The following is a 26,976-nucleotide window of genomic DNA, read 5'->3' as shown; positions in this document are numbered from 1 at the left end:
CTCTCTCAAGAGGATCTTTTACGAAAAAAATTATGGAAGGTTGACATTTTAAATGGTATTAGAAAAATTATTTAATTGATTATTTCAAAATTAAGATATACGTATATAGAAGAGAAAAAGAGTTTAAGTTGAAATAAAGATATACAAATATAGAAGAAAAAGGATTTGAAATACCTAAAATAGTACATTTTGTAAAATATTATTTGAACCGTCTATTTTCATGTGTTTATAGATGTACTTGATTTAAAATATTTTTAGAATTTAAAATTTTATAATTAGATATTAAAATATATTTTTTGGCCATTCTAAAAATTTTAAACCAAAATTACATATTGTAACAAAATTTAAAAATATACCTTATTTTGATTAAGGTTACGACCTTATGCAAAACCACACCCACCTTCAATTTCTTAAATTTTTTAAGATTTAAATGTCGCATATTTTATTGAGTTACCGTGATTATCCGTTCGTTTTGATCCATTTAGATGAAGACCAACTTAACAAGATAACAAGGTTTTCTCATATTCAGTTTTGAAAGTCAAAGGAAATTCCATCCACGTGGGCATATGCAAGCCGAGCCAAAGGAGACGTGTGACATTTTTTGCTTTTTTAGTCGAAGACAAAAGAGGTGCCTTCATATAAAAAAATTGATAAATGCCTGACAAATATTTATTGATGAATGAAACACCATGAGGAGAACTGAAATGAAAATTTTCAATATGATAAAATTAACCCTAAGTCGTTTTCTCAAGTGAAAATCCGTTCCATGATGCAACGGCCCATGATCCGACTCCTAACAACCTAAACAGAGATGGGCTACTATCCACTGAGTGAGAGAGAGAGAGAAAGAGATGCATGGATCCGCCCTTTCCTATATTGAGATATGCTGAAGAGTCCAGGAAATTTTGGTTTATTCGGATAATTCTCTATCAAAAGTAAAAGCAGATTTGTCCTCACTATCTAAACCAAGGTCTAAAAATACATCCACGACCCAAATCGCCCATCCAAAAAACAGGTTCAGAATGGAAATCCGGCCGAGTGTATCGACCAATAAAAAATTAAAAAGAATTATTGAGAGAATATTAAAAAAGACAGGTGGAAAAAGAGAACCAACCGGTTCCCAACAAGAACTAACAGGTACCTAATATTTCAGCAAAACCAAACCGGTCCCATCATTTACCAATGTGAACCAGCTGGTTCCGTCCGGTTCATTCCTTTTTTAAACACTTATATAAGCAAATTAGGCATCCCTGATATTCCAAACTTCCTGTCTCCATTAAAGACTGGGAAGCCATCTCTCTTCTCTATCTGCAAAAGCATAATGAATGCATAAAGTATGTTGAATGCATACTCTCTTTGTGTGTGTGGCGTATACAGTACTTGTAGTGAGGGAAAGATGGTGCGCAAAGCAAAAGTGTTTTTGACCAACCAATTGGCGAAGGTGGCAAAGAGATGGAGTTTGCTGGGGCGGCAAGGCAAACCCTACGTGCATCCTTGGATTACACAGCCCCTGCTTTAAAGCTTGGCATTGGGCCATGCAAATAAATCACCACAACCCCCCTACTTTCTCACCAAAAGTGAGCCCATTTCTGAGAGCGAATCGATGCATGGCCTCATTTCGCACATGATCTACACACCAAACCCACATTTCAACCCTCCTTTTCTAATATTTTAGGGTATCCACATCCCCCTAATCTTTCCTATCAGTGCAATCAGCCACACAGTAAGCAACCATATTATCAAAGTTTAGAGAGAGATTACTAATTTTTTATCACCAATAAGCCTTTCCATAACCCCAATATGGATCTTTGACTTTCATCTACTGAATAGTGAACACATCACACTGACCAATGAAATGGATGAACCTAGTTCATTAAACAAAATTGCAAGTGCTTTACCCGGAGACACTCTTGATCCCTTGTAGTATATCATAACATAACTGCTCAGCATCGTATTCCACCCCAAATAATTTCACAGGTTCCATGTTTGGGTCCATCAGGTACCTGTCCAAGAAATTATACATTAATCATTGGCAAAAAGAAAAAAGCCCACTCTTCTAATATCATCGTAGCCACCAAGCTAGTTTAGGGATCAAGCAAAGTTGCTCTCTCTCTCTCTCTCTCTCTCTCTCTCTCTCTCACACATACACACTTGCTGCACACAAACAAACACACACACTTGCTGCACGATGCATAGATAAATAAGCACTTACAGGTTGTGTGAAGATTCAACAAGGTAATCTTGATTATCTTCTCCCACCCGCTTAAAAAAAACACGGTACTCATGTGCCACCTGCCTTATCGCATCAATGGGTCCCGTCAATCCTACTATCTTGGGATCAAACTCTGCGATTAGCAAACTTTGTTAATATCAAAATAAAAAAAATTTGGAACCATTTTTAGTCCAAGAACACAAAATCTTTCAACAAAAAAGCACAAGAATAGGAACAAGAATACACCTGATGATCAACTAACCTTTGAGGTAAGCTCGCAAATGCCAAGGGGAGTCTCGCTCAGGATCGAGGGTTATAAAAACTAGATTTACCTTCATATTATGTTCTTTTTCTGTCCCCAAGTAAAATGAAACGTGAACAGTCAGCTTAACAAGCACCTATGGTATGTTACAGTGATGTAAACAACTAAGGAAATACAATACCACACCATTGCTACATGTAATAATATGCAGCATACAGAAAAAGACAAATGTAACAGAGCAACTTCTGAGACCCCTACTAGAAATTAAGTTCAAGGAGAGTATGAAACTACTATGGGATCACTGAATTTTTACAGAAAAAATTTGAGCCCACTCGTAAAGAACGAATCTCGTGGCAAGTACGCCATCTCAAGCTCTACAGAGAGAGTGCCAGAAGTGACCAAGATCTCTCTACCAAAGTTGTTAATTGGATAGAGTCATGAATCCCAGAATGCCCCAATACAACTTCCGAAAATAAGATTGTCAATATAAACAAATAAGCAACAAGAATCACAATGCTCAGTGACACACATTGTGTGAGATACGTGTGCCATTTTTTGTCAAAAAATAAAGGAAGTATGTGTGCCATTTGAACATAATCTTGTTTTCCATGACAAGAAAATGTTGACATGCATAGTTATTGCACAAGAGATGACTTATAATTATCACTTCTACACATCAAGAAAAAGTAATATCTGGGTTTTCCAAATCTTATTACCTTGTAGGATTGTAGACGGTGCTCTAGCCATTGCTCCATTGTTTGTCCTTTCCACACTACTCTCCAGTACAATTCAATCTTTTTGCATGTACAAAGTTACATTAAGTTAATTGAGCCCTAGGTCAGAAGTAAAAAACCATTCTAATGAGAATAGTAAATGATTCAGCCTTCATATGTTTCTGTTGTTACTCTTTCTTTTGAAACTCTTTCTAATTAGAACTAAATGTTATCCGTGTTTTTTACTTTTCATTTTCAGGGACAACTTATTTCATGGCACACATGCTCTGAAATAGTGACCCTTCTTTTTTTTCCTTTCGCATGGTAATGGGAGTTGTAGAGTTTGATGGCAACTGTGGTCTGAAGTCTGAAACGGTGAACAAAAATGCCCAATGATATCGTAGTCCCGCAGGAGCATTACTATCCCTTACTCCCTTGGGTAAAACCCAATTACGAAGCATTTTTAAGACCCAAAATAGACCCAGCGACAAACCTCTGTGAACACCCAATTTTGAAATTGCAACTTTTCCTCTGTTTTTGAACGGACCAAAACAGCCTAATACACCCTAGGGACCAAAACAGCCTAGTAGGCCCTAGTCAACATTTTGGAATTAAAACCAGCTTACCCAATACCCCAAATGGCCATGCTAGACAGTCGTGAGCCTAATAAACATATAAAACCAACCCGGACATCAATCCGACACCCTGAGACCTATAATTGACACAAAAAAGTCCTAGGCCTATATACCACTCAAATTGTATCCAATTGGGCCAAATTTAAATCTAAACTGAAGAGGAGATCAAGATCTTTTCAAGAGTACAAGTCTCACCTGAACCCGAGTTACCATTTGAAAGTCATGGTATGTAATTCTAGAATAGTCCCCAATAAAATTCCAGAATGCCCAAAAATCTTGGCCATTAAACCCCGGAAAACCCAATATCATAATTGAATCTTTCTTAGTAAATATTTCAATCAATTTTCAAGGAGAATGAGAAGGCAATGGCGTAAACAACTAGCAGTCCTGAGAAGGGCCCCGATTCCGGGTTTCGCGTGTCTGAGCCAACTAACCCAGGTAAGTAAGTTCTTTCTGTTTCTCTTTCTGTTTCTTTCTCTTTATTTTCAGTTTATCTTTAGATTCATTTATAATAGTTTTGGAAGTGTTTTTGACATAGAAAATCAGTTGGAGCGGCTAACAATCTTAAGGAACTGATCTGCCAAGATCAAGCTTCTCTTATGCAAATTGTAATTTCACTAATCCTAACATTCTTTACCGATATTCATAATTTAACTAGTTTGAAACTAAGGGTCTTTCCATTGGAAACTCTTGGATTTAGCTATAAACAGTTTGGCGCCCCCAGTGGAGCAGTCGAGCTAACTTTTAACGCCAAAAACACGTTTTGTAGTAAAAAAAAAACTTAAAAAAGAGTTATTTTCATGTTCAAAAAAACAAAAAACTCATTTCAATGTCTTTTCGGCCTTTTTGTTATTTAAAAAAAAATCATTTTTCCCAAAAATTGTTTTTCAGAGACACATTGTTTTCCAAAAAAAAAAAAAGTAGTACATCGGTAATAGAAGATTGTTGCTAGGAATTTATCTTTTTGCTTACCAAAAAAAATAAAAGTATAAGCTAAATCTCTGTTATAGGGCCTTTTTTTTTTTTTTTTCTGGTAAATCAGAAAAAAAAAAATTTTGAGGCATCTAGGCAACTAAAACAGTGCGCGGCTGTAAGCAGCCGCTCACATCCATAGAGGACTCGTGCAGCTATTCTCTCTTTTACTATTTCTGTCTCTTTGCACCTCACTCTTTCATCAAACTCTACCTTTCCTTTTGATTTTTTAGTTTCAACAATAAAAAAAAAAAAAAGGATTCGCTTTATTTAGAGAATCCTCCTTGCTTAATTTCTCTCTCCAACTATTTAGCATTCACAGTTTTTCTTTATTTTTCCTAAGCCATTTTTTTTTTTTTACTGTTGCCTTTGCATTTGCACTTTTGCTTGGTTTTTCCTTATTGCTTGCTAAACAAAATAAAATTTTATGGTAATCGGACTTATAGATTTTCAAGGCAACTGTGCTCTGAAGTCTGAAACGGTGAACAGAGATGCCCAAAGATATCGGTAGTCCTGCAGGAGCATTACTATCCCTTTACTCCCTTGGGTAAAACCCAATTTAAAAGTAATTTTAAGACCCCAAATTCTGGGGATGCAACTCTTGGACGTAGCGACTAACCTCAAACAAAAAGTTTCTCAAATTCTGGGGATGCAACTCTTGGACGTAGCGACTAACCTCAAACAAAAAGTTTCTCAAGATTGAATAGAAACAGTCCATTTTCGAATGGTCTATGTTGAAGAACTTAAAATCCATTGTCTTCTTTTTCTTTTTCTTTTTTGATAATAATCATCTAGGTGAATCCAAAATTTCAAAAAAAAAAAAATCCTCCCAAGTAGGTCTTTCACCCATGGGAGTAGGTGTACAGTATGCTCACATGCCGACAATGTTCAAAAAATCGACTCCGCCAAGATACCCAGGACCTGGCCGAGGTGATTTACTCAAATGAGTCCGAGTTAGTCGTCGAGTCCAGCTCATTTTTTTTATAGAAAATGAAGAAAAATAATAGGTATATATAATATGAATACTATTATTATCACAACTAAGTGGTTGGCATGCTGGTTAGTGCGCCTTACATAAAAGGACCTCTTTTCAGGAGGTCTCACGTGCCATCCTCCCTGAGGTAAACCTTTTTTTTGGAACTGAACTCATTGCAAAACGATGTCTATAAAAATGTGTGACCGATAACTCTTGTGGGATTCGAAACCCCAACGGGGTAAAAATTTATTCGTTAATGCTAACCGCTAAACCATTCAAATATCTAAAAGAAAACCAAGATACTAATATATTTAAACTTCAAATGTATGTTGTACAACTTACTCAGCCAAAGCTTGGCCAATTCCGATTTGCAGTGTCTGAGTTTCAGAACAGTGCATGGGAACATAGTATACACGTTCAACAAAGATCACTCAATACCAGCAAGCATTGAGAGTAACATAAGCTAAGATCCTAGCCAATTATCTATTGGAATTCATATCCAAATAAGAAAGCAAGACCCTCAACGAACAGCACCTACAAAGAGCTCTGGCATCCAAGTGCAAGATCTTAATGATCTCAAAGGATCTATTTGACTTTCCTTTTGTCTTTTTGGGTTGGTTTCAAACTTTGGACTTTGTGGTGGTGAACAATACACTAATCACCAAGCCACGCGCCTGAATCCAAATTCATCACTACAATTTCAAAACCCGCTTTTCAACCTCCATCATTCGTCCAGGTGGAAATTGTGTGCTATTATAACTAGTTGTTTATTGTGCTCATAATGATATTTTTATACACTCATTTTATTGTTATAAATTTGAAGAGAATATCCAGCATCATAATGCCATCATATTCTATTGCTACTATTCATATACAAGTGTTCATGATTCTTAGGCATAAGTTTCTAGTTAATGGCACCAATGTACATCTTTGATCTTCCCATTCTATAGGTGTCTGATCCATTTCCCTACTAGAGCGGCAACAACTCAACAGAAAGCAAAATTTTGATTGCAGTTCATATCATCATAGCTACCCACTGGGTATAACTCAAATGTTTTGGTTAAATTGATTCTCTTTTTTTTATATACTGTTAACATTTACTGTTAAAATGATTTTCAGAAGTGCCTCAAGAAGACCGATAAATTGTTTTTTTTTTTTTTGAAAAGATTAACATTAAGAAAACCATCAAATTTTTAAAATAAGCATCTAGCCCTGAAGGTTACTTATGGATTTTAATGTCCAATTTTAGTTTAATCCAACTGCATTGTATTTGACTATGAACTTGAAACCAAACCATTGACATATACACAAAGTGTCCATACCTAGCACATCGATAGCCCGAACCATCTTCTGAATTTCCATAGGATCAACATCAGGAGATGATGTGTATCCAAAGTATAGGAGGGTCCAATTCCCTCTGAAATCACGGTCAGTTACGATTTGGTTATTTGTATTGACAAGCTTAAAAGGGCCTCCGACCGCAGGCCTGCTAATTGTTTTTGCTGCACCTCCAGCACCTGTAAATAACAAAAGATGGAAAGCAAAATTAACAAAGAACTAATTGACAATATACCCATGACAATCAAAGAAGCCTTAAGATTTGAGAATATAACGCTCATATATTTCTCCCAAAGGAATTTCTATTATTGCATGTGGAAATGTCGATTCTGTTCTTTTCCTTTACTTAGTATATAACAAGTAACCATCCATCTCAACAAATACTTTTGAAGAACTCGCTAGAATCAGTAAAATAAGAAGAAATACGGCAGCAATGATAGAACTTAAAATCATATCAAAATGTGATCTTTATTTCAATCTTTCTTCAAAAGCTGGGTCAAATGTTTCCATGCAGTTATATGCAAATACATAATAAATAGATGTGCATATTTAAACGCATAGAGGCAGGTTAATGTCAGATCAAATTTAATATCGGATCTATTTCATCAAGTGGTTCTACAAATAGCATATATAGGTTTTCCATAATAAAAACTAAAAAATAGAAAGACCTTGTGGAAATGAATGTGACAGACTGACTAGAGCCGTCAAATCCTGATGCATTAGATTGACCACCCTGATTTGCAGCCCAATATTCGGAGAAAAAGGATCAAGAATCCACATCTCTCTCGCTCTGCTGCAACCACCCTTTGCAAGTTATCTTAAAATTAACACCAGTAGGCCATTAGGAAAAAGAGAATTGGGGATGGAAGGGAAGGAAAAGTTCTAATCTGACAGCCTCATAATGTCAGTGTAGTGTGTGATTTCCATGATAAAGTGCATATCTCTAGTGTTCTCCTAAATTCTCAGATGTTTTGAATGGCAACAAACAGAAACATTATTCTACCACGACAATGTAACAGATATCAAAATACATAGAACCCAAGCATTTCTACATGCTTGAATCTTCTCAACGATATAAAAATGACATCACATATGAGGCCATAAAAAACAAATGCATTTACAGGAATGGAGATAATTGGATTCCAAAAATATTGACATCCCATGTTGTGAAATGGACAAAATATAGATGCTACTCCAGATCCTCAAATTCAATAACATAGAAGAAAGCACCACAAATATCTCATAACAGAACTATCAAGTGGTGCGTGAGTGGAACATGATTTTCTTTCCCATAATCCATAGCTTGAAATTTTAACAAGTAGAGAACATGTCATCCGAATAACTACAAATATGCTGGACACTTTGACAGCAAAATTATGTGTCAGTATCCACATAAAAAGGTTAATGTTTTGTGCATGATCATCACACAACAAATCCCACCACTAGAGAAGTGGACAGAGTGAATTTCCACGATGTTCGGGTAGTTGGCACCCATTTTCTTATTACTCTGTTCAACTTCAGCCTTGATCGGTGTAAAACTTACATTGCAAAAGGTTATATATAATCATGCAAATATTAAACATTCTAGTGATGTAGGTCAAACCATGCCAAGATTAAATGACAAAGCATAAACATTTTCATATGACACTAGAGTCCAGAACTAACACATAAGAGCACACACCTTTTGGAGTTGCTCTCCTCTCATCATTATAGTGAATTGCTACACCTGCTCCAGCAACCATTAGAAATGCCACTGGCTGCAAGGAATGCAATCGATTATGGACCGACTTACCACAATCCCATGATAAACTTCATTACAGAGATGGATGCATCGAATAAAGGACACTCGAACAACTGAGAAAAAGGAAATAATTTACTTCACATTTATTAAAAAAGCAATACAAAAAATGCCCTGGATGCGGAAGTTTTAGATAACTCTAGTGTTATAATGTAAAGGAACATACCACTATGTAATCACTCCATGAACGAGAATGCGATTTATCTGGTAAAGGATTTAGCTGCTTTGGCTTTTCCCTCCTGAAATTATGAGATGTTGAATATCCACAAGACTGGAAGTTCCAAAAAGAGCAATGCCTACAATCAAGACATGTTCATTATGTAAAATAATAAAGTTGCAAACTTAAAGTTTTACATACATGCACATATATCGTAACCTACCATAAAGCAAAACAATAAAGTACTAATACTTACCAAGAAGAAAACATAAACCAAAATATGAACAGGTACCTGAGCAAGTACATAGTTAAAAGCAGATTAAACTCATCTATTAATAAACAACATTTAGAACCCATTTGGACCCTAGGATTTGCATATTCAGGATATGATCCAGAAAGACATTTGGCATCATTTTTGTCACCTGTATCCTAGATATGCAAATCCCCAAAAGCACTCATTCCATGGAAAAGCCAATTCCAAAAAGAGGCTCGAATTGACATATCTGTGATATGACAATCCAATAAAATCATTGATTGCTGTGCTGAAGGGACCCTTATCTCTCCTCTATTACTCTCTCCATACCCACTCTTATTCATTTAGAGTGAAAAGAGGTACAGTTAAAGAGAAAGGGCATGGTTACAGAGAGAAAAAAGGGCATGGTTAGAGTGAAGCTAGTGAGACAAACAGTTAGTGAGAGAAAGTGCACAATTAGAAAGACGAGTTAGAGAGAGAAACGGTTAGAGAAAGAAAGGGCACACTTATAGAAAGGACACGGTTAGACAAAGTAGAGTTCGAGAGAGAAAGGGAAGGGTTAGAGAGTGCAATTAGAGAGAGAAATGACAAGGTTAGAGAGAAAGGAGTTAGAAAGAGAAAGACCATGAGAAAGACATGATTACCAACTCCTCATAATTCCATGATGCTTAATGGAATTGGAAACACCTACTCAAACATGCATGCACACATTCACGCACATTCTTACTTTTGGCACTATGATGTTCAGGCCTCGCAATGGGCTGGCCAGCAGGTCATGGCCAGCCAGCCCCAAAATCAATTTTGGAGGTTAGGCCCAGGCTTGAAATCCAAGCCCAAAGGCCAAAGATATGTGGCCCAGCCCGACCCATTAATTTATAAATATTTAGCGCATTATGAAATACATTTATTTATAAAATACATTAATTTACAAATCTTTAGGGCATTATGAAATACATTTAATTTAAATCATGAGTTGTATAGACCTAGTGTAATTGTGTCAAGATGTATGCGCACTAACCATTGAAGACCCAAACAACTAGTTCCAGGCAATTCTACATCTAAAGTTCATAATATATATATGGGCAGTGATTTCATACAACGGATGTATAGGAATATACTGCAATAATCTTCAAAAACCATGTTAGGGCCATTTGTTTGATCCAAACTTTAAAATATACACTCTTTAATTCTAATGAATAATCACAAAAAAAAAAAATTGAAAAAACAACCTAGAAAGTATTTTTTTAGCCCAATTAACATAGGCCGTCCATTTTGATAGGATGCTTAGATCTAGGCCTTAGAAGATTTTTTTTTTTTTTCCAGTTTTATTAGATAGCTTTATTATCATTAGATGAACAATGTTAAAAAAAGAAAAAATTGATTTTAAGTTTGTAAAGGCTAAGATCTTGAAATTCACCAAATGAATGGTCTAGATTCGTTGTTGAAGGGGATTCATTTTGACCAAATCTAGGGTTCAAATTGAACTCTTTTCTTTTTGGGGATTGATTATTGCGATGAATAGAGTGTGTGCAAAATTTTGGGCCATAAAAATACCACAAACATGGTTTTCTAGAAGTGTGGTTGCACTATACAATGATACAATTATACAATGGTTTTAATATATATATATATATATATATATATATATATATATATATATATATATATATAACGGAAAGCTTTCTAGATGCCACTACGTATAGGGAATCTATTAGAGGTGGCAACGGGTCGGGAATGGGTTGGGCCCTGCTGAACCCGGACTCGAAATATGGTATATGTACCCGGACTCAGACCTGAACGGGTCCATATACCCATACCCGTACCCGTACCCGGAATATGGATGCGGACCCAGGACCCGTACATGTACCTGTGCCCGCCCCCGATTACTATGACCTTCTGCGTCTACGTTCCTTGGGTTACAATTTTTTGCTGGGCAATATTTAACAAACATAAACAACAAGAATTGACAATTTAAAAATTTTATCATGAACAACTATGAAATACCACTGGAAATAATTCAGATTGTAACCAAAAATACTCAGCATACATCTGAGAAATCTCTTTCAGACATTGCAACTCCAGTGGCTTCATTTCATACATAGACGCATAAACACTAACAGGCCAAAATTAACATCAATCAAAAGTATAAATCACCATTGGAAAACCCTAAAAGAAAAAAAATCGGATCCTCTCAAAGTCTTACTCTATAAACTTCAAAGAAAATGGAGAAGAAGCGGAAACAAAACGAGAATTTAACGAGAAAATCGAAAGAAGATGCTAATAGCTTACTTCTCTGATTAACCCTAAAGTTGATAATGGCTTCAAAAATAACAGCAATTGTGGAAGAAAAACCGGTTGAATTTCCCCAAAAGAAAATTAGAGCTTGGAGCAAGCGAGATTTAATCATAAAGGCAAGAAAGCAGGAACTACACCCATATGAGTTGAGAAGACAAGGGGTCTATACTATGATGAAGGGAGAGTTGCAAAGCACGGGATATGACCGCGACTCCGAGAGAGGGAGAGTTGCAGAGAGGGAGGCTAGGGTTTGGTTGGCTTGGCAATGGGGTTTGGGGTTTGGGGAAGATGAAATATCGAAACGATTTAGTTTAGGGTTGGGGATTTGGATGGGTAATAAAGTTTAAATCATATAAAATCAGTAAAACTAATGTTAATGTATTAATTTAAACATAATAAGGTCAGGTCGGGTCGGGTATGGCAGGAGTATCTGGGTATGCTAGCTTGGACCCGGATCCTACCCGCGGGTTCAACACTTGGACCCCTACCCGGACCCGACAGGTCCACTGCCAACCCTAGAATCTATATATGTCACCCCTCTCCCAATTGTCTGATCTAAATGGACGGATGAGATGGCACCAATCACAATGTCACACCTAAATACTATTTTATTTTTAATTTTAATTCTACAAATCATATTGACGTAAAATTTGGGGCATCGAATCCTCTTATAAGCTCGCACATACAAAAAATATTAAAAAAATATTTTCTTGAAAAATAAAATCAAAATGCCCCTGAAATATTTGTTTGATGCACCCCATTGAGATGATCACACTCACCAAATTTTATAATCATCTGATTTGTAGAAAAAAAATTTAAAAAAAAAATTCTATAAGCCGTTAGATCTAGATTAAACAGTCAAGGCTCACTTGTGACACTATGACTGAAGATATCCCAGTCATTCATTCAGATCTGACGACTGAGAGAGAGAAACATATATAAAGTCCCTATGCCTAGTGGCATATAGAAAGCTTTCTCTATATTTAGTACATAAAATTATCAAAAATATCATAAATATATCCTAATCTCGCTCACTCTTACATATAAAACCTAACCTCTCTTCTTTGTCTTTCTATCTCTTACATGTACAGCCAACCTCCCTCTCTCTCTCTCTCTCTCTCTCTCTCTCTCTCTCTCTCACACACACACACACACACACGCGCGCACAAAACCAATCTCTCTCTTCTAGCAGCATTACCTAAGTAATCCCAAATACCTATTGTGTCGCATGTCGACGCATGTAGAAAAAGACATGCCACATTGACCGTACATTCAGGCAAATTTACTGATTTTCAGTATGCATCAACACGTTATATAGACGTGTCAACATTTTTATTACAATAAATAGCTCATGAGCCACATGGTAGAGTGCAATATCTTTACTCAAGAGGGATCTATATCGAATCGTGCAACATTTTCTTTAGAATATCTTTTAAATTGCATTTTAAAAAGTTAAACATCAAGACCACGTTTGGAATCCATGACGTGCTTAAATGGGGTGGTAAGGGGCTACCACAGGCCGGTGAGCACTTTTGTGTACATGATTGGTGAATAATTAATTATATATTACAAAAAGAGTTCTTTAGTAGAAAAAAGAGCCTTAAGGTTTGATCCCCATTGCACTTCACCAGTATAAAGACAACAACTTTGTCAAAAGAAATGTCTAAGTTTTTATATAATATTATTTTAAACTATGAAAATTTACGTATACTCTAAAATGTAAGTTACACTTGGTGGGATTTGATCTTCAATCATTCCAGGATAATAATTCTACTAACACAATTATCAAACGTATTGACATAACCATAACCATATTCATAAATAAATAAATATATATATATATATATAGACACACACACGCCAAATGAATGGAGGAAAGTACTGTGGTACCTATTTACAAGAACAAATGAGACAAAGTCGTATGAACTATCGAGGATAAAACTTATGAGGCACATTATGAAGTTGTAGGAGAGTGATTGAACAATTACTACAACATGAAACGAGTGTATTAAAAAATCAGTTCAGTTTTATACTAGGGAGGTTAACTATTGAGGCTATTTTCCTACTTAGGTTATTGATTAAGAAGTTTAGGGAAAAAAGAAAAGACCTACACATGGTCATTATTGACTAAAATAAAGTACACAAAAAGGTACCTAGAGAGTTAATTTGGTGGGTGTCAGAAAAGAAAGGAGTCCCTAGAAGATATATTGACATGGTAAGGGATATGTACAAGGAAACGCTAACTATCATGAGGACAACTAGTGGAGAAAAATAAGTTTTTATTGACAATAGGCCAACATCAAGGCTCAGTGTTGAGCCCATATCTTTTTGTTATGGTTTTGAACGAGTTAACTAGGCCGGTATCTATAAGATGAGGTACCGTGATGTATATTATTCACGGATGATATAGCTTTGATTAATGAGTATACAAGGCGTCCATGCAAAGTTAGAACTTTGGAAGAATGCTCTAGAATCTAAAAGGTTTAAAATTAGCTAGACTAAGACAGAATATATGGAATGCAAGTTTATAATAATAGGAGTAGAAACGAGAAATTAGTTAACATTAATGGTCAAGAAGTACCTAATAGAGATTGTTTTTGATATCGTAGGTCGATAATTTATGAGAATGGAGAGATTGAAGATGATGTTGCACATAGAATTAGAGCGGGATAGGCAAAGTGGACATGTTCTTCTAAAGTCTTATGTGATCGTCACATACCAATGAAACTGAAGGGGAAGTTCTATAGAACGGTTATATGACCATCCATGCTTTATGGGACAGAATGTTGGGTAGTCAAAAAATAACATATCCACAAAATGAGTATAGCTGAGATTGAAGATGTTGAGATGGATGAGTGGCAAGATAATAAAGGATAGTATTCGGAATTGATCAGAGGGAACTTAGCGGAAGCTCCAATAAGCGATAAGATGAGAGAAACTATACTTAGGCGGTATGGCCATGTGCAGTGTCAACCTAGAACAGCAACAATTAGGAAAGATGATTAGTTTCAAGTGGAAGGCTCTAAAAGGGCAAGGGGAAGGCCCATTAGGGCATGGATGGAAGCATGAGAAGAGATATAGTGTCTTTTGGTCAGACTGAAGTATGGCCCTTGATAGAGCATAATGGCAGAACAGGATCCATGTAGCCAACATCAAATAGTTGGGATAAGGCTAAAATGATGATGATGATATACATATATATGGTAGTATGGATGCTTAGGGCTATACAGGGTTTTTGAGCCATTACTAGATACTTTAGACACATACTAGACACAACACCCATGTTCGCGTTGTTGTAACACTGTATCCCAAACTAAAAATCTGGGCCCCTTCTCTCTCGTTCCCTCTATCTCACACACATCGAACTCAATCTCCCTAATCCACATACCTAGCTCTCTCTCTCTCTCTCTCTCTCCCACAAATAGTTCTAGCAATGGACCAGCCCATTGCCAAGTATTTGTGTATGGATAAGTGAGGAGGAGTTTAGGCCTTTGCATTCGAGAGAGATACCCTAAAATAAGATCTTTCTACCCAAACCCAAAAAACATGAGCTACTCTCTCTCTATGATTCCTTGTAGTAGATTCTACTACTGTAATGAGAGAGCTTTAATTTTGGCATTGGAGAGAAGAGATTAGACATTGAGGGGACTGAGAAAGAAAATAGTAATACGGGTTTTTGTGTGTGTGTGTAGAGAGAAAGCGAGAAACTAGTTGATTGGCACTGTGCAGGGAGAAGGACTAGTAAGGTTGGCCTTGTGTTGAGAGAAAGAGCGAGAGCTAGGCTTGTGGGTTGCAAGAGAGAGCGAGGCAGGTTTGTGGGTTACTTGGGGGGAGGGGGGGGGAGAGAGAGAGAGAGAGAGAGAGAGAGAAACATGTAGAAATACAGAAAAAAATAGAGACTAGTAGGATTGGTTGTGTAGGAATAGAGGAGAAAGAGAACATAGTAGGACCGACAGTATGTAGAGAGATTGAAGGAGAGCTAGGTTTGTAGGTTACTACTTACTAGAGATAGAGAGATTTGTGGGTCAAGAGAGAAAAATGTAGTGAGAGAGCTATGTCGAATTCCAGGGTAGGCGATAGAGAGAGACCGGTAGGTTTCTCTTTGTGTCGAGAGAGAGAGAGAAAGACTAGTATGGTTGGCTTTGTTATAGAGGGAGAGAGGGAGCCTTGTGGGTTAAGAGAGACAGAGGGAGGAAGCTAGGTTTGTGGGTTAGAAAGAGAGAACTAGGTCTTTTGGATAGGATATATATATATATATATATATATATATATATATAGGAAGTATATATAGGAAAATGTTTTCATAGGGTTGCAGCCCTATGACAATAACTTGGGTTGCAGCCTCTATGCCATTCGATTTGAGCAACACAATATTTTGGTTGAAGTCAACAAGAGCAACCGTTGAACCTAAAGCCCCGGTTATTTCTACTTTTGAAATGAGATTTTTCTTTTTAGAACTCGTACTCCTTTTGTTATTCCTTTCTCTCTCTTGAAGCCTCCATCTCTCTCCCTCTCTCTCTCTCTCTCTCTCTCTCTCTCTCTCTCTCTCTCCCCTAATTTCATCCATTTTTCCACAGCAAACTTGCAAAATCAGACTTCATTCTTTTAACCCTGCCTTCCTCTCTTTCTCTTCCATACTCACTCTTTCTGTGTCCATAAAGGTGAAGATAACATTAAAAACCTATGCACATATGCAAAAATCCCAAGATTTTGGGGTTTTTTGGCCGGGTTTTCTCCGCCATTGTAGATGCCGATTTTTTCCAAGTTTTATTGGCAGCCATGGCCGACTGAATTTTTTTAGTGCTCCCCATTACAAAAACCAACATTAGTGTAGCAAACTATCCAAATGCTCTAGCATTACATGTATGCGAATTTGTTTCAAGCAGGACCTGAATGGAAATGGAAGGCTTGAGAACGTCATCTAGAGAAATCTTCCACTTACTCACTGCCCAATAGTATGAATAAAGAAAAAAAAAAAAAAAGCATACCTCACCAGGATTACAGAGCCCCTCTTGAGCAAGGGCAATATGGCATATACCCTTATAATCTAAATCATGGAACATTAACCAAGTTAATTAGAGCTTGGGAGCTAGAAAGAGAAAACGATCTCTTAACTAAAAAATTATTTCAAATATGGGGTGGTTAGTAGAAAGACAAAGTGGCTGTTAGAAAGAGAAGAATGGTACATAGAAGAGAAATTCTAATTGAAGGAGAATTTGATCAATCTTCCCTCAAAAGATCAGCAAAAAGCCAAACTCTGTGTAAGCTGTCGGGTTCCTGGATATCGACATGGCTTATTAGGTTTACTCGAGCGCTAAAATACCCTCTTTTTCTAGCAGAGAGATATTGTTGTGATGGGAGCAAAATTTGGGGTTCCTCGAGCACATTTGTAGGATGCAGAGGGAAGGCGAATTTGGGAGCGAAATGGTTTTGGGTAAGCAAGGATCTAGCGTTAGAGAGAGAGAGAGGATGCAAATGGGGAAAGATTTGATGTTGAAAAGTTAAAGAGAGAAGCAGGGGAAAAGTAGGTTTTTAGAAAGATCAGTTGGCATGGGATCTCGCATTGAAAAGTTAGAGAGAGAAAGAGAGGGGAAAAATAGGTTTTAGAAAGGACAGGTGGCATGGGGCTCCCGGTACTTTAAGTTTCTTATTGGGTAGCGTGAAAAATCTGCACCATCCGTATAGACGAACAGTGTAGGAGGCTGCAGCCCAACTTCAAGCTGCAGCCCAACTTCAACACATAGGCTGCAGCACTATGAAAACTTATATATATATATATATATATATATATATATATATATATATATATATAATGGTATTAGCTTTTATGTGAGATATTAGGTATGCATACAAGAGCAAGATTTGGGTTTTCATGCCTTAGAGAGAGAGAGATTAGGTATTGTGTAAGAAAGCCAAAGGAGGGGTGGGGCGGGGAGGGGGCCAAGAGAGAGAGGTGTGAAAGAGAGAGAGAGAGAGAGAGAGATTATAATAAACATGTATCTGAAGCATTATAATAAACATGTATATGAAGCATTATAACTACTACATATTTTAGAAGTGAAAAGTAGAACACAACTAGTGAGCTCAGGCTTTTATGGCTAGTGTGCATGCAGCACTAGTAGTCCTTACTCTGGCTCAAATCTCATCCAACTCATTATTTTAAAACTTTTCCATCAGAAAAGGAAAAACAAAAATTGTGCCTTGACTGAGGACCACGCCAACTATACACCAGTAGGACTAAGGCAGGGCACTTGAGCCCAATCCAGGCTTAGGCCAACCCTGCCAGGCCTCCTATAAAACCATACAGGACATATAATACATACATACACATGAATTGAGTAAATTTCCACACATTTATTTGTTAATTTGATTTCAAGTTTGTGTACTATATAGCAAGTTGCAAGTTGCACTGAAAGGGCAAATGTAGATGAGTCTCTCCTCACTTTAGAGTGGCTGGGAAATTGGCCATCTTGCTGTCTAAAGACAACGAGAACAACAGTCTAGAGAAGCACGGCACATCTCATGGACTTCCATAATATCTACAATCCAAGTAACTTAATGCACATCAAATTACATTAAGCAAATCACCTTCTACATTAAAGACTTTGAAATATGACTTGAAGATCACCTTAATGCCAGTGATGAGAAGAGCCCAAGCCTTGGCCTGCAAAGGTAACTTGGATCACCAGATGATCATCCCCAACCAGAGTTTCAAAATATGGTGAATCAACTCAGGACTTACCTAAGTCGACTCGCCTAGGGTGACTATTGAATCTCAGGACTCGATCAAGTATCTTGAGAGAAACTCAGAAAATCTCACCCATTCAACTAGGAATGGGACCACGATGAGTCCCAAGTCAAGGCAGTGCTTTCATACATTATCGACCAAAAATAAAAAGTCAGAATTTCAAATCATTGTCCATAACTAACCCCCAAAACATGGAGAAAGTTGGGTTACCAGAGGAGCTACTATCATAATTGAAACTTTGGTGGCTCACAGGCAGGAAGGAGGAGCTACTATAAATGTTGCGATTTGGGATAAGACTAAAGGACCAGAACCGCCCGTCAAGATTATGGAGACTGCCAATGCTGTTGGAGCTCTTGAAGATGGTCGAAGCCTTCAAAATACAGTCTCTAACTTCTTTCCAACCAAATGCCTCACAAGATGGTAAGTAGGATGTTACACTTGTCAACAAAGAGTGAAACCCGATGCACTAAGCAGTTCATTAACCCGCAAACTCAATAGGAAAAAACAGGATCACAGACCAGGGAACCATAATATAAGTTACCAGATGTTTAATGTGTTCTCTATCTATAAATTTGCATGCAATGAATCATCCTGAACCTAGCGATATTGCCAACTCTCACATATTAGTTTGTAATGTCAAATGATTTCGAGAAGACAAGAACTTCAAGATACAGCCAGGTGTAGGAAATGTCAATCAGTGTTGCAAACTTCAAGAAATAGCCAGGTGTAGGTCATTATCAAGAGCAGACAGTGCAAGAGACACATAAGAGGAAAGCATGATTCTCATAGTAGTTGAAAGCATTGAAATTTCAAAGCAGAGAAAGAAAATGGAGGATTGACATGAGAATCAAGGCATTACTCATAGGTGTATAGCAACTGTAAATAACTATGGTATCATAATTTATTTAAAAAAAAATTAGCCCTTAAACATAAAGCAAGGACTAGAAGGGCAATTTAGATTTGGGATGACGCCAAAAAAGAACAACATCGGGTATTCCTTACATTACAGAAACCAAACGAAACTCATATTGGAACACCAATATTGACTCAACTTCTTGTTAAAGCAAATAAATTATGCCAGGACGGAAAAACCATACGCATGAGCCTTAACTATCAGTATGTAGGGGGTCCTAACATACAACTTAATTTTATGAAGCTCTTGTTGTGGGTGTGAAATATGAATCCCTCTTACCAATGGAAGAAGATAATAAAAGAAAATATATGAGCAAGAGTATACTCTAAAACATTCAACCAAATAGACAAAAAGACAGGAGATATTGGAAGGCCCTAGGCATCAGGGGCAACTTAGATAAGTGCATCCTAATGACATGAAAGGATGAAAAGTAATGCAAATTAATACGCATATGAAAAAGGCATGCTCATATGTCCAATCCAAAGTCATATTTACCAAGAAAAATACCAAGTAGAAGCATGACGTGCCAACCAAACTCTCAAGATCGAAGAAGCAAGAACTCCATAGGTTGAAATACGACATTGAAAGTTAAAGTTTAAATAAGTCATTAGAGCTCAAAAGACCACAAAGGAAAAAGAAATCCTAAAGTTGAATCATTTGGTTGCAACCTTCATGCCCCATATTATGGCCAAAAAGTATACACTGATTATGAGAATCATAGGTTATTTATCTTTTCTTGATTGTGCCCCCAAAATTATGCTCGTCCATTGAATAGACAATGAAATACTGATATAGAATCTATATAGTACATACAAGATAGATAACAAGGATATAGGATCTATGATGTTAACGTTACAAACAACTGCAGAATGCTACTGTTTTCACTCAACTAGAACCGAAGTAGTATCATGCTATTAACACATTTCCCATTAAGGGGCCATTAATCATTCAAATCACTAATGTCTGAATCATTGTTCGCAAAATCGCCCGATCTAACCGCTAACCACCCAGTTAGATCAAAACTGGCCAGTGGCCGGTTCCGATTTTGGACGGTTAGGGTGATTAACCGGTATTTAAAAAAAAATCAAAAAATATATATATAAATTCTCAAAAATGAGGAATTTGATTTGTTATTCATTTTTAAATATTCTTTATTAAAAATTAAAAATTGTTTTGCTCATTAATACCCACTTTTATATTTTCCCATCTTTTTTAGAAAATTTAAAAAATAGCCATTGGAAAATATAAAATGGGTTAAAATCCTTTTTTTTTATTTATTAATTTTCACTTCATTTGAATGTGTTTTGTTTTAATCATTCTTTATATGCTTTTCATATTTTAGTAGATTTTTTTGTATTTTTTTATTTTCTTTCAACACTTATTTGACCGCCTGGGACTTGCCCGGTTAGAGCAGTTGAATCGGTCGGTTTACCAGTTAGGCCAGTTAAACCGCTTCCAGGCCCATGTCCGGTTAACCGTTCCTGTTCGATTTTGCGAACACTGGTCTGAATCCATAGAGAAATCATTTCATAACACCTTCATAAAGTTATGCACCCTTCTTTTCAACAACCAAAACTGCCAGCTTTGCATATTTTCAAGCTTCACTGAAGAAAGATGGATTTCCAAATTACGAAGCCTCATAACAAATGACATTGGAATAGAGGTATGAAGCCCTTCACACACACTCAACTTGCAAATACATTTTGCTTACAGTAACGAAATTCAAAGTATACAGCTACTAATATATACCGATGCTAATGTTGAACACTCAACAGTATATAGATATGCCAAGGTCTTGCATATATGTAAGAAGAAAACAGAAACCTATCAATACTTCGATTAACTCGTCACAAAATAAGCACGCCAGTATTTCCAGTCAAATTAAGCAGAGTCTCTGCATTCAAAAAGGAAACACAAAGAAGCAATCCAAACCTATGGTCATATAATCTATACAAAAAATGTTCAGAAAATCCATGGTCCAAGATCTCTATGATAACCTAACTTCAAGCCAAAAGACGATAAAGAACAAAAAATAAAAAGAGCTCGATGTGAATACAGGGAACTATTACATGTTAACGATTCGAACTCCATCTCTTGATCGGCTCCGAAAACATAGGCGAATAGCAGTTGAAGAGGCGCACACGAGGCTACGAGACAAAGGCATGACTAAGGTGGGGAGCCTCCTTCTGGTAACATCAGACTAGAGAGAGAAAGAGGGCTTTCCTTTAGGGCAGCAGGTTTTTCTAATAACACAGAGTTTGAGAGAGAGAGAGAGAGAGAGAGAGGTTTCTCTTCCTAGAAGAATCAGGTGAAGCAGTCTTGATCTCCAAGTTTGAAATGTTTTGGATAGAGAACCAAATAACTGTTCAGGAAAAGAACTGTGGAGAGAGAGAAACTTGCAGGGGCAAAAACCCTAAGGACCATATGTTATCACCCATACAAATCTATGGTCATGGGGTCATACCATTCAATTGTTTGATGGACGGTGATGCAGAGACATTCAAGCAACTATTCTTAGATCCACGTCAAGTTCTGGATCCTTTCTCGCTCCCTCACCGTACATCCATTGATTAGAGAATGATAAATCTCTTCATAAATTCTCTGTTTTCATATGGATGTGTGGATGTGGTTTACTTCTCTACATAGGAGCATGTAGGGCACCTCATAATGGGGATCTTGAAAATTCTTGGGATCTGGAAAATTCGGACTCATGGAAACTTAGAGCTAGCAAGCACCTTGTTTGATAGATCCTTTTACTATAAATTGACCATAGATTTAAATCAATTTACAAATAAAACTATTCGCAGATAAAATCATTTTATATATTAGATTTAGGCCAAAATCAGTAAATTTACTATTATATGATAACAATATCATCATATCATCATCATCATCATTTTAGTCGTTTTCCAATTAATTGGGATCGGCTACATGAATCCCGGTTCTTCATTCTGCTCTATTAAATATCATATCCTCAGTGAAACTATAAGTCCACATTTTTTTCGAACTACTTCCAATCATATCCTTTTGGGCCTACCCCTTTGTATTTTTTAGTCCTTCCACTTGAACTAACTCGCACTTCATAACCGGTGTTGTACTTAGTCGGCACCACACATGGCCAGCCCACTTAATTCTATTCTCTCTCATTTTATCGTCTATTGGTGCTACCTTAAATTCTCTTGAATAGATTCATTTCAAATTCTATCCATTCTTGTCTTGTCACTCATCCATCTCAACATCTTCTTCTATGCTACACTCATTCTATAGATATATTGTTTTTTGTCTGCCCAACATTCAGCTCCATAGAGCAAAGCCAGTCTTACAGTTGTCCTTTAGAACTTACCTTTCAGCATCATTGATATGCGGTAAGCACATAAAATTCCAATTGTACAGCTCTATTTTGCCCACCCAGCTCTAATTCTGTATGCGACATCTTCTTCAATCTCTCTATTTATTTAGATTATCGACCGAAGAACTCAAAAGTACGATCTTTTTTATACTTCCTGCAGTCAATCTTGACTACTTCCTCGTCTCTACTCCTATTATTACTAAATTTGTACTCCATATACTCTGTCTTTGTCCGACTAATTTTAAAACCTTTGGATTTTGAGGCATCCCTCCAAAATTCTAACTTTATTGATGCCAAATCGGGTCTCCTCAATCAAAAGTATGTCATCTGCGAACAACATACACCATGGTACCTCATATTGTAAATGCCTAGTTAAGTCGTTCATAACTAAAACAAAGAGGTATGGGCTCAATGCTAACCCTTGAAGTAAACCTATTGTCACTAAAAACACATTCGTCTCTCAACTAGTTGTTCGCACACTAGTTAACGCTCCATCGTATATATCTCTCACCAAGTCGATGTAGTGTTTAGAGACGCACTTCTTTTCCAACACCCGCTAAATCAAATATTGAGGTACTCTATCATAACCCGTCTCTAGATCAATAAGGACCATGTGGAGGTATTTTCTCTTCACCCTAAACTTATTAATCAAATGCCTAAGCAGAAAAATAGCTTCAGTTGTTGACCTTCCTGGCATAAAGCCAAATTGATTTTCAGATACACTCATTTCATGCTTTAATTGTTGCTAAATGACACTATCTCCTAGAGTTCCATAGTATGGCCCATAAGTTTGATCCCTTGATCATTCACACAATTATGTATATCTCTTTTGTTCTTATAAATAAGTACTACAGTTCGCTGAGCTTTTTGAATTGTCTATCAATAAGGAGTTGACAGTGGTAGAAATGGTGGATATGCGAGGTGAGACAGTACAGTTAAATGTGTAGTTATTTAGAAATAGAATGCCAAATACTGTGATCCAACAGGTTGTAGATATCACATCCCTTGTCCAATGAAGGCGTCTCTCACAATCTATGGAGGATGAGATTATTTGGGAGGCTCAAAGTGATGGACAATTCAGTGTGTGATCTGCATATGACATGTTATTTTATGATAGATTGAGATGGCGACCGGAGTCTTTGCATAAAACCTAGAAATCAGTGGTTCCTTTGAAAGTATGATGCTTCTTATGGATACTTTTTCAAAGTAAAACTCTAACTGTTGATAATCTCGTCAAAAGGGGAAGAGTTGTGGTAAATGTGTATATGCTTTGTAAAGAAGATGCTGAAACTGGTCATCATTTGTTTTTACACTATCAATTCACTCATAATATATGGTGATGGCTGTTTCAAATGCTTGAGATCTCAATGGTGACTCTGATGAATCATACTCAGATTTTGAAATTTTGGCATTTCATAGGCCTCATGGGTATCGGGAAAATGATTTGGTTGATTGCTAGGGCGGCAATTTTGTGGGAGATCTAGAGGGAGAGAAATAGTAGGGTCTTTGAAGGAAAACAATCTGAATCTGGGGTAGTTAAGAAGAGAATTGTGCACACTATTTGGAAATGGTTTTCTATTACAAAAGAGGGATTTGGTGTAACTGAGGTTGATATAAGTTTAAATCTCTTAAAGCTTTTTCGTCAGAAAAATATTAAAGCTAGACCACTTCGGGTTTGGAATCCACCTCCAAATGGGTATATTAAGTTAAACTTTGATGGAAGTTCACATGAGAATCCTGGGCCAGCTGATTTTGGAGGGGTGATCAAGAATTCGAGAGTGGGGAAGTGCTTCTTTGTTATGGTGGACCATGTGGAATTACTATATTCAAAGGAGATCGAAGCTGCTCTCCAAGCAGTGCATATATTGCATCATCATTTTAGGAACGTTCCTTGCATCATTTAGGGTGATTCTTTAAGCACAATCAATTGGTACAAGAAGGAATCTAGTTCTCCTTGGACCTTGAGTTGCAATTTGTTTGAAATTATGGATATTTCCAACCAAATGGCGATAATTTTTCAGCATGTGTACCCTGAAGTGAATTCGGTGGCGGATGGATACAATTCTGATTTCGGATAACTTGTTTTAGTGTTCTCATTTTCCTTTTTTTCTCTATGTACATGTATAGCTCCTTTTTATTATTAATGGAGTAATCAAATTCTTTCCCAAAAAAAAAGAAGTACTACAATACTTTTCCTCCATTCGTCTGGCATGTCCTTTGTTCTCAACACATTGTTGAATAGTTTTGTCATCTAGTCAATGCTAATTTCCCCTATGCACTTCCAAACTTTTATTGGGATACCATCTGATCCTAAAATCTTTCCTACAATCATCTTTTTCAAAGCTTTTTTCATTTCCGACATCCTAATCCGACGAATGTATCTATATCCTCCACCGTCACTTGTTCCAACAATCCCTTCTACTATTATGTTCTCATTGTGTTCGTCATTTAATAAATTGTGAAAATAGACTATCCACCTTTTATTGACCTCGTCATCCTTCATCAAGACCCTTTGATCCCCACTCTTAATGCATTTAATGTAGTATAGATCCCTACATTTTTTTCTATTATTTTTGTTGGTTTGAAGATATATTTTTCACATTCTCTTGTTCCCAGTTTATTGTATAGATTATCATATGTCTTAAGTTTATATTTACTTACTATTTGTTTAACAATTTTATATTCTTCTATATTTTGATCATTTCTATTACACTGCCAAATTTATTAACATGATCGTTTTTCGCTAATGGCCCTCTGAACCTCATCATTCCACCACCAAGTTTCCTTTTGAAGTTTCTTTTCCCTCCCTAAAACTTATTTTGCCACTTTCTAGATACATTCAGCCATCTTATTCTATATTACATTGACATGATGTTCAAAATTCAATTTTCTTTCCTCAACTAATTTATCCCTAAATAAGTCTATTTTCGTCTTTTTTTTTAAATTCCACCACCTAGTTCTTGGACGCCCAGTACTTTCATCTCCTCCATGTCTTTATGCAAATATCTATGACTACGAACCTATGTTGGGTAGTCAAACTTTCTCTTGAGATAACCTTGCAGTCTTTACATGATGGTCGATCTACCTTTTTAACTAGAAAAAGGTCTATCTAGCTTTATGTGTTCCACGTTTATAGATTATTAAATGTTCATCTCGCTTTTTAAAATAAGTGTTTGCTATTACTAGGTTGTTGGTCATAGCAAAATCTAGAATTCAATAAGAATATGGTAAAGAAAAATCAAACAGATTTAGGGAAAGTTAATAATTTTCATTAGTTTTGCAACAAATTCATTAACCTGATAAAGTTGAATTTTTACAATTTTACATTAACTCGATTTACCATAAGTCGACTTTATAGTAAATTTTTGTCAAATATTTGCGGGTTAATAGAAATGGATCTATGTTAATCTCCTATAAATTGCCAAAATATTTGATGCTCTCAAGGGAGCATACCATTCATTTACTTCTCGGGAAAAACCAATTTAGGAGTATTTTTAGGACTCTATATTTTTCGTATGTACCTGTATGCTATACTCAATAAAAAAAATCTCCAAATTGCATTCTGTATAGGCTTAAAAAGAGAATGCCTCAAGATTGAATAGAGACCGTCCAATTTTTTAAAATTGCGATCTAAGTGTTAGAAAGATCGAAATTAGTTTAAAAGTACATTTTAGGAGCCCATATTTTTAGGATGCAACATTTTCAACTCATCGTCAAAGAAAGAAGGCATTAGTTCTCATTCTATATTTACTTGGGAAAAAAAATCTTAATAATGAACAGAGACCATATATGATGATTTCCCGAGCAGCCTTTTTACATGCAAGAGTACTAAGTACAATGTACTCCAGAGGAAGTACATTATACTCTGGAGTACATTATACATACTCTCGGCAATTTCAGAATGAAAAAGAAAATAGATGCGTCGAGTTACTAACCATATGGATCTCACCGTCCAAAGCATGGACGGTTGGTTCAATCTTAGGGTGTGAATTTCATGCAATTTTGACCACTTCTACATATAGAACCTTTTCTTAGGTTGCATGTGATGCAATTGTAAGCTACATATATGACCACTTTTGTTAAAGGATTCTATGCTCCCATGGGAGCATGTCCTCCCTTCACTCCCTTGGGTGCACCCTATGCAGAGAGTATGTGTAGGTCTCCTGATCTGAATGTAACCACCTCAATCTAGAGACACTTCATAAAATAATTTTTTTTTAGGGAGAGATGATCATAGTAGGGGATTTAGCAAATATTATAGTTTGAAATAAAGGCGAAGCTAATATATTATGGAGGTTGACTATAATGTTTATTAGATATAGAATATTCTCAAACCTATAACTACTTAAGTCTGC

At 36.5% G+C, this 26,976-nt stretch overlaps 1 protein-coding gene and 1 long non-coding RNA gene across 13 annotated transcripts; both read right to left on the bottom strand.

Moving 5' to 3' along the window:
- Positions 1-903: 903 nt before the first annotated feature.
- On the bottom strand, positions 904-21,620 carry HCC2 (Thioredoxin superfamily protein). Of its 12 annotated transcripts, XR_016054808.1 has the most exons (10): positions 21,342-21,620; positions 9,073-9,202; positions 8,790-8,865; positions 7,093-7,287; positions 3,191-3,268; positions 2,475-2,564; positions 2,213-2,345; positions 1,899-2,003; positions 1,430-1,629; positions 904-1,308 (listed from the first exon to the last, which is right to left on the bottom strand). XR_016054808.1 is itself a non-coding variant. In XM_088865661.1 (9 exons), exons 3-9 carry the CDS (start codon positions 8,814-8,816, stop codon positions 1,614-1,616), a joined length of 702 nt encoding a protein of 233 aa, XP_088721787.1. In that variant the 5' UTR covers positions 8,817-8,865; positions 9,073-9,202; positions 21,342-21,620; the 3' UTR covers positions 904-1,613. The 12 variants fall into 12 exon arrangements, 8 of the variants coding, with proteins under 8 accessions (XP_088721787.1, XP_088721788.1, XP_088721789.1 ...); XR_016054807.1 differs by having other exon boundaries at positions 904-1,629; XR_002280510.2 differs by lacking the exon at positions 3,191-3,268.
- On the bottom strand, positions 5,100-6,041 carry LOC148782588 (uncharacterized). Its single transcript, XR_016054809.1, has 2 exons — positions 5,471-6,041; positions 5,100-5,413 (listed from the first exon to the last, which is right to left on the bottom strand). It is a non-coding gene; the product is annotated as an uncharacterized LOC148782588 (long non-coding RNA).
- Positions 21,621-26,976: the final 5,356 nt, after the last annotated feature.

This window comes from Amborella trichopoda, chromosome 4 (assembly GCF_054954075.1).
Source record: "Amborella trichopoda isolate Santa Cruz 75 chromosome 4, AtrichopodaSantaCruz75HAP2 v2.0, whole genome shotgun sequence".
In the NCBI taxonomy this organism is placed as follows: domain Eukaryota; kingdom Viridiplantae; phylum Streptophyta; class Magnoliopsida; order Amborellales; family Amborellaceae; genus Amborella; species Amborella trichopoda.
The sequence above is the reverse complement of the archived record's forward strand: the minus strand, read 5'-3'. Positions and strand labels throughout refer to the sequence as shown.

Bases quoted from the DNA above. Each gene is read 5' to 3' on its own strand.
- HCC2 (XM_011623029.3), bottom strand. From the start codon at position 21,436: ATGCCTTTGTCTCGTAGCCTCGTGTGCGCCTCTTCAACTGCTATTCGC. The intron at 8,866-9,072 runs GTATGTTCCTTT...CATTCCTTGCAG, and splicing joins CATGGAGTGATTACATAGTG to CCAGTGGCATTTCTAATGGT. The intron at 2,565-7,092 runs GTATGGACACTT...ACTTGGGGACAG, and splicing joins TCGGGCTATCGATGTGCTAG to AAAAAGAACATAATATGAAG.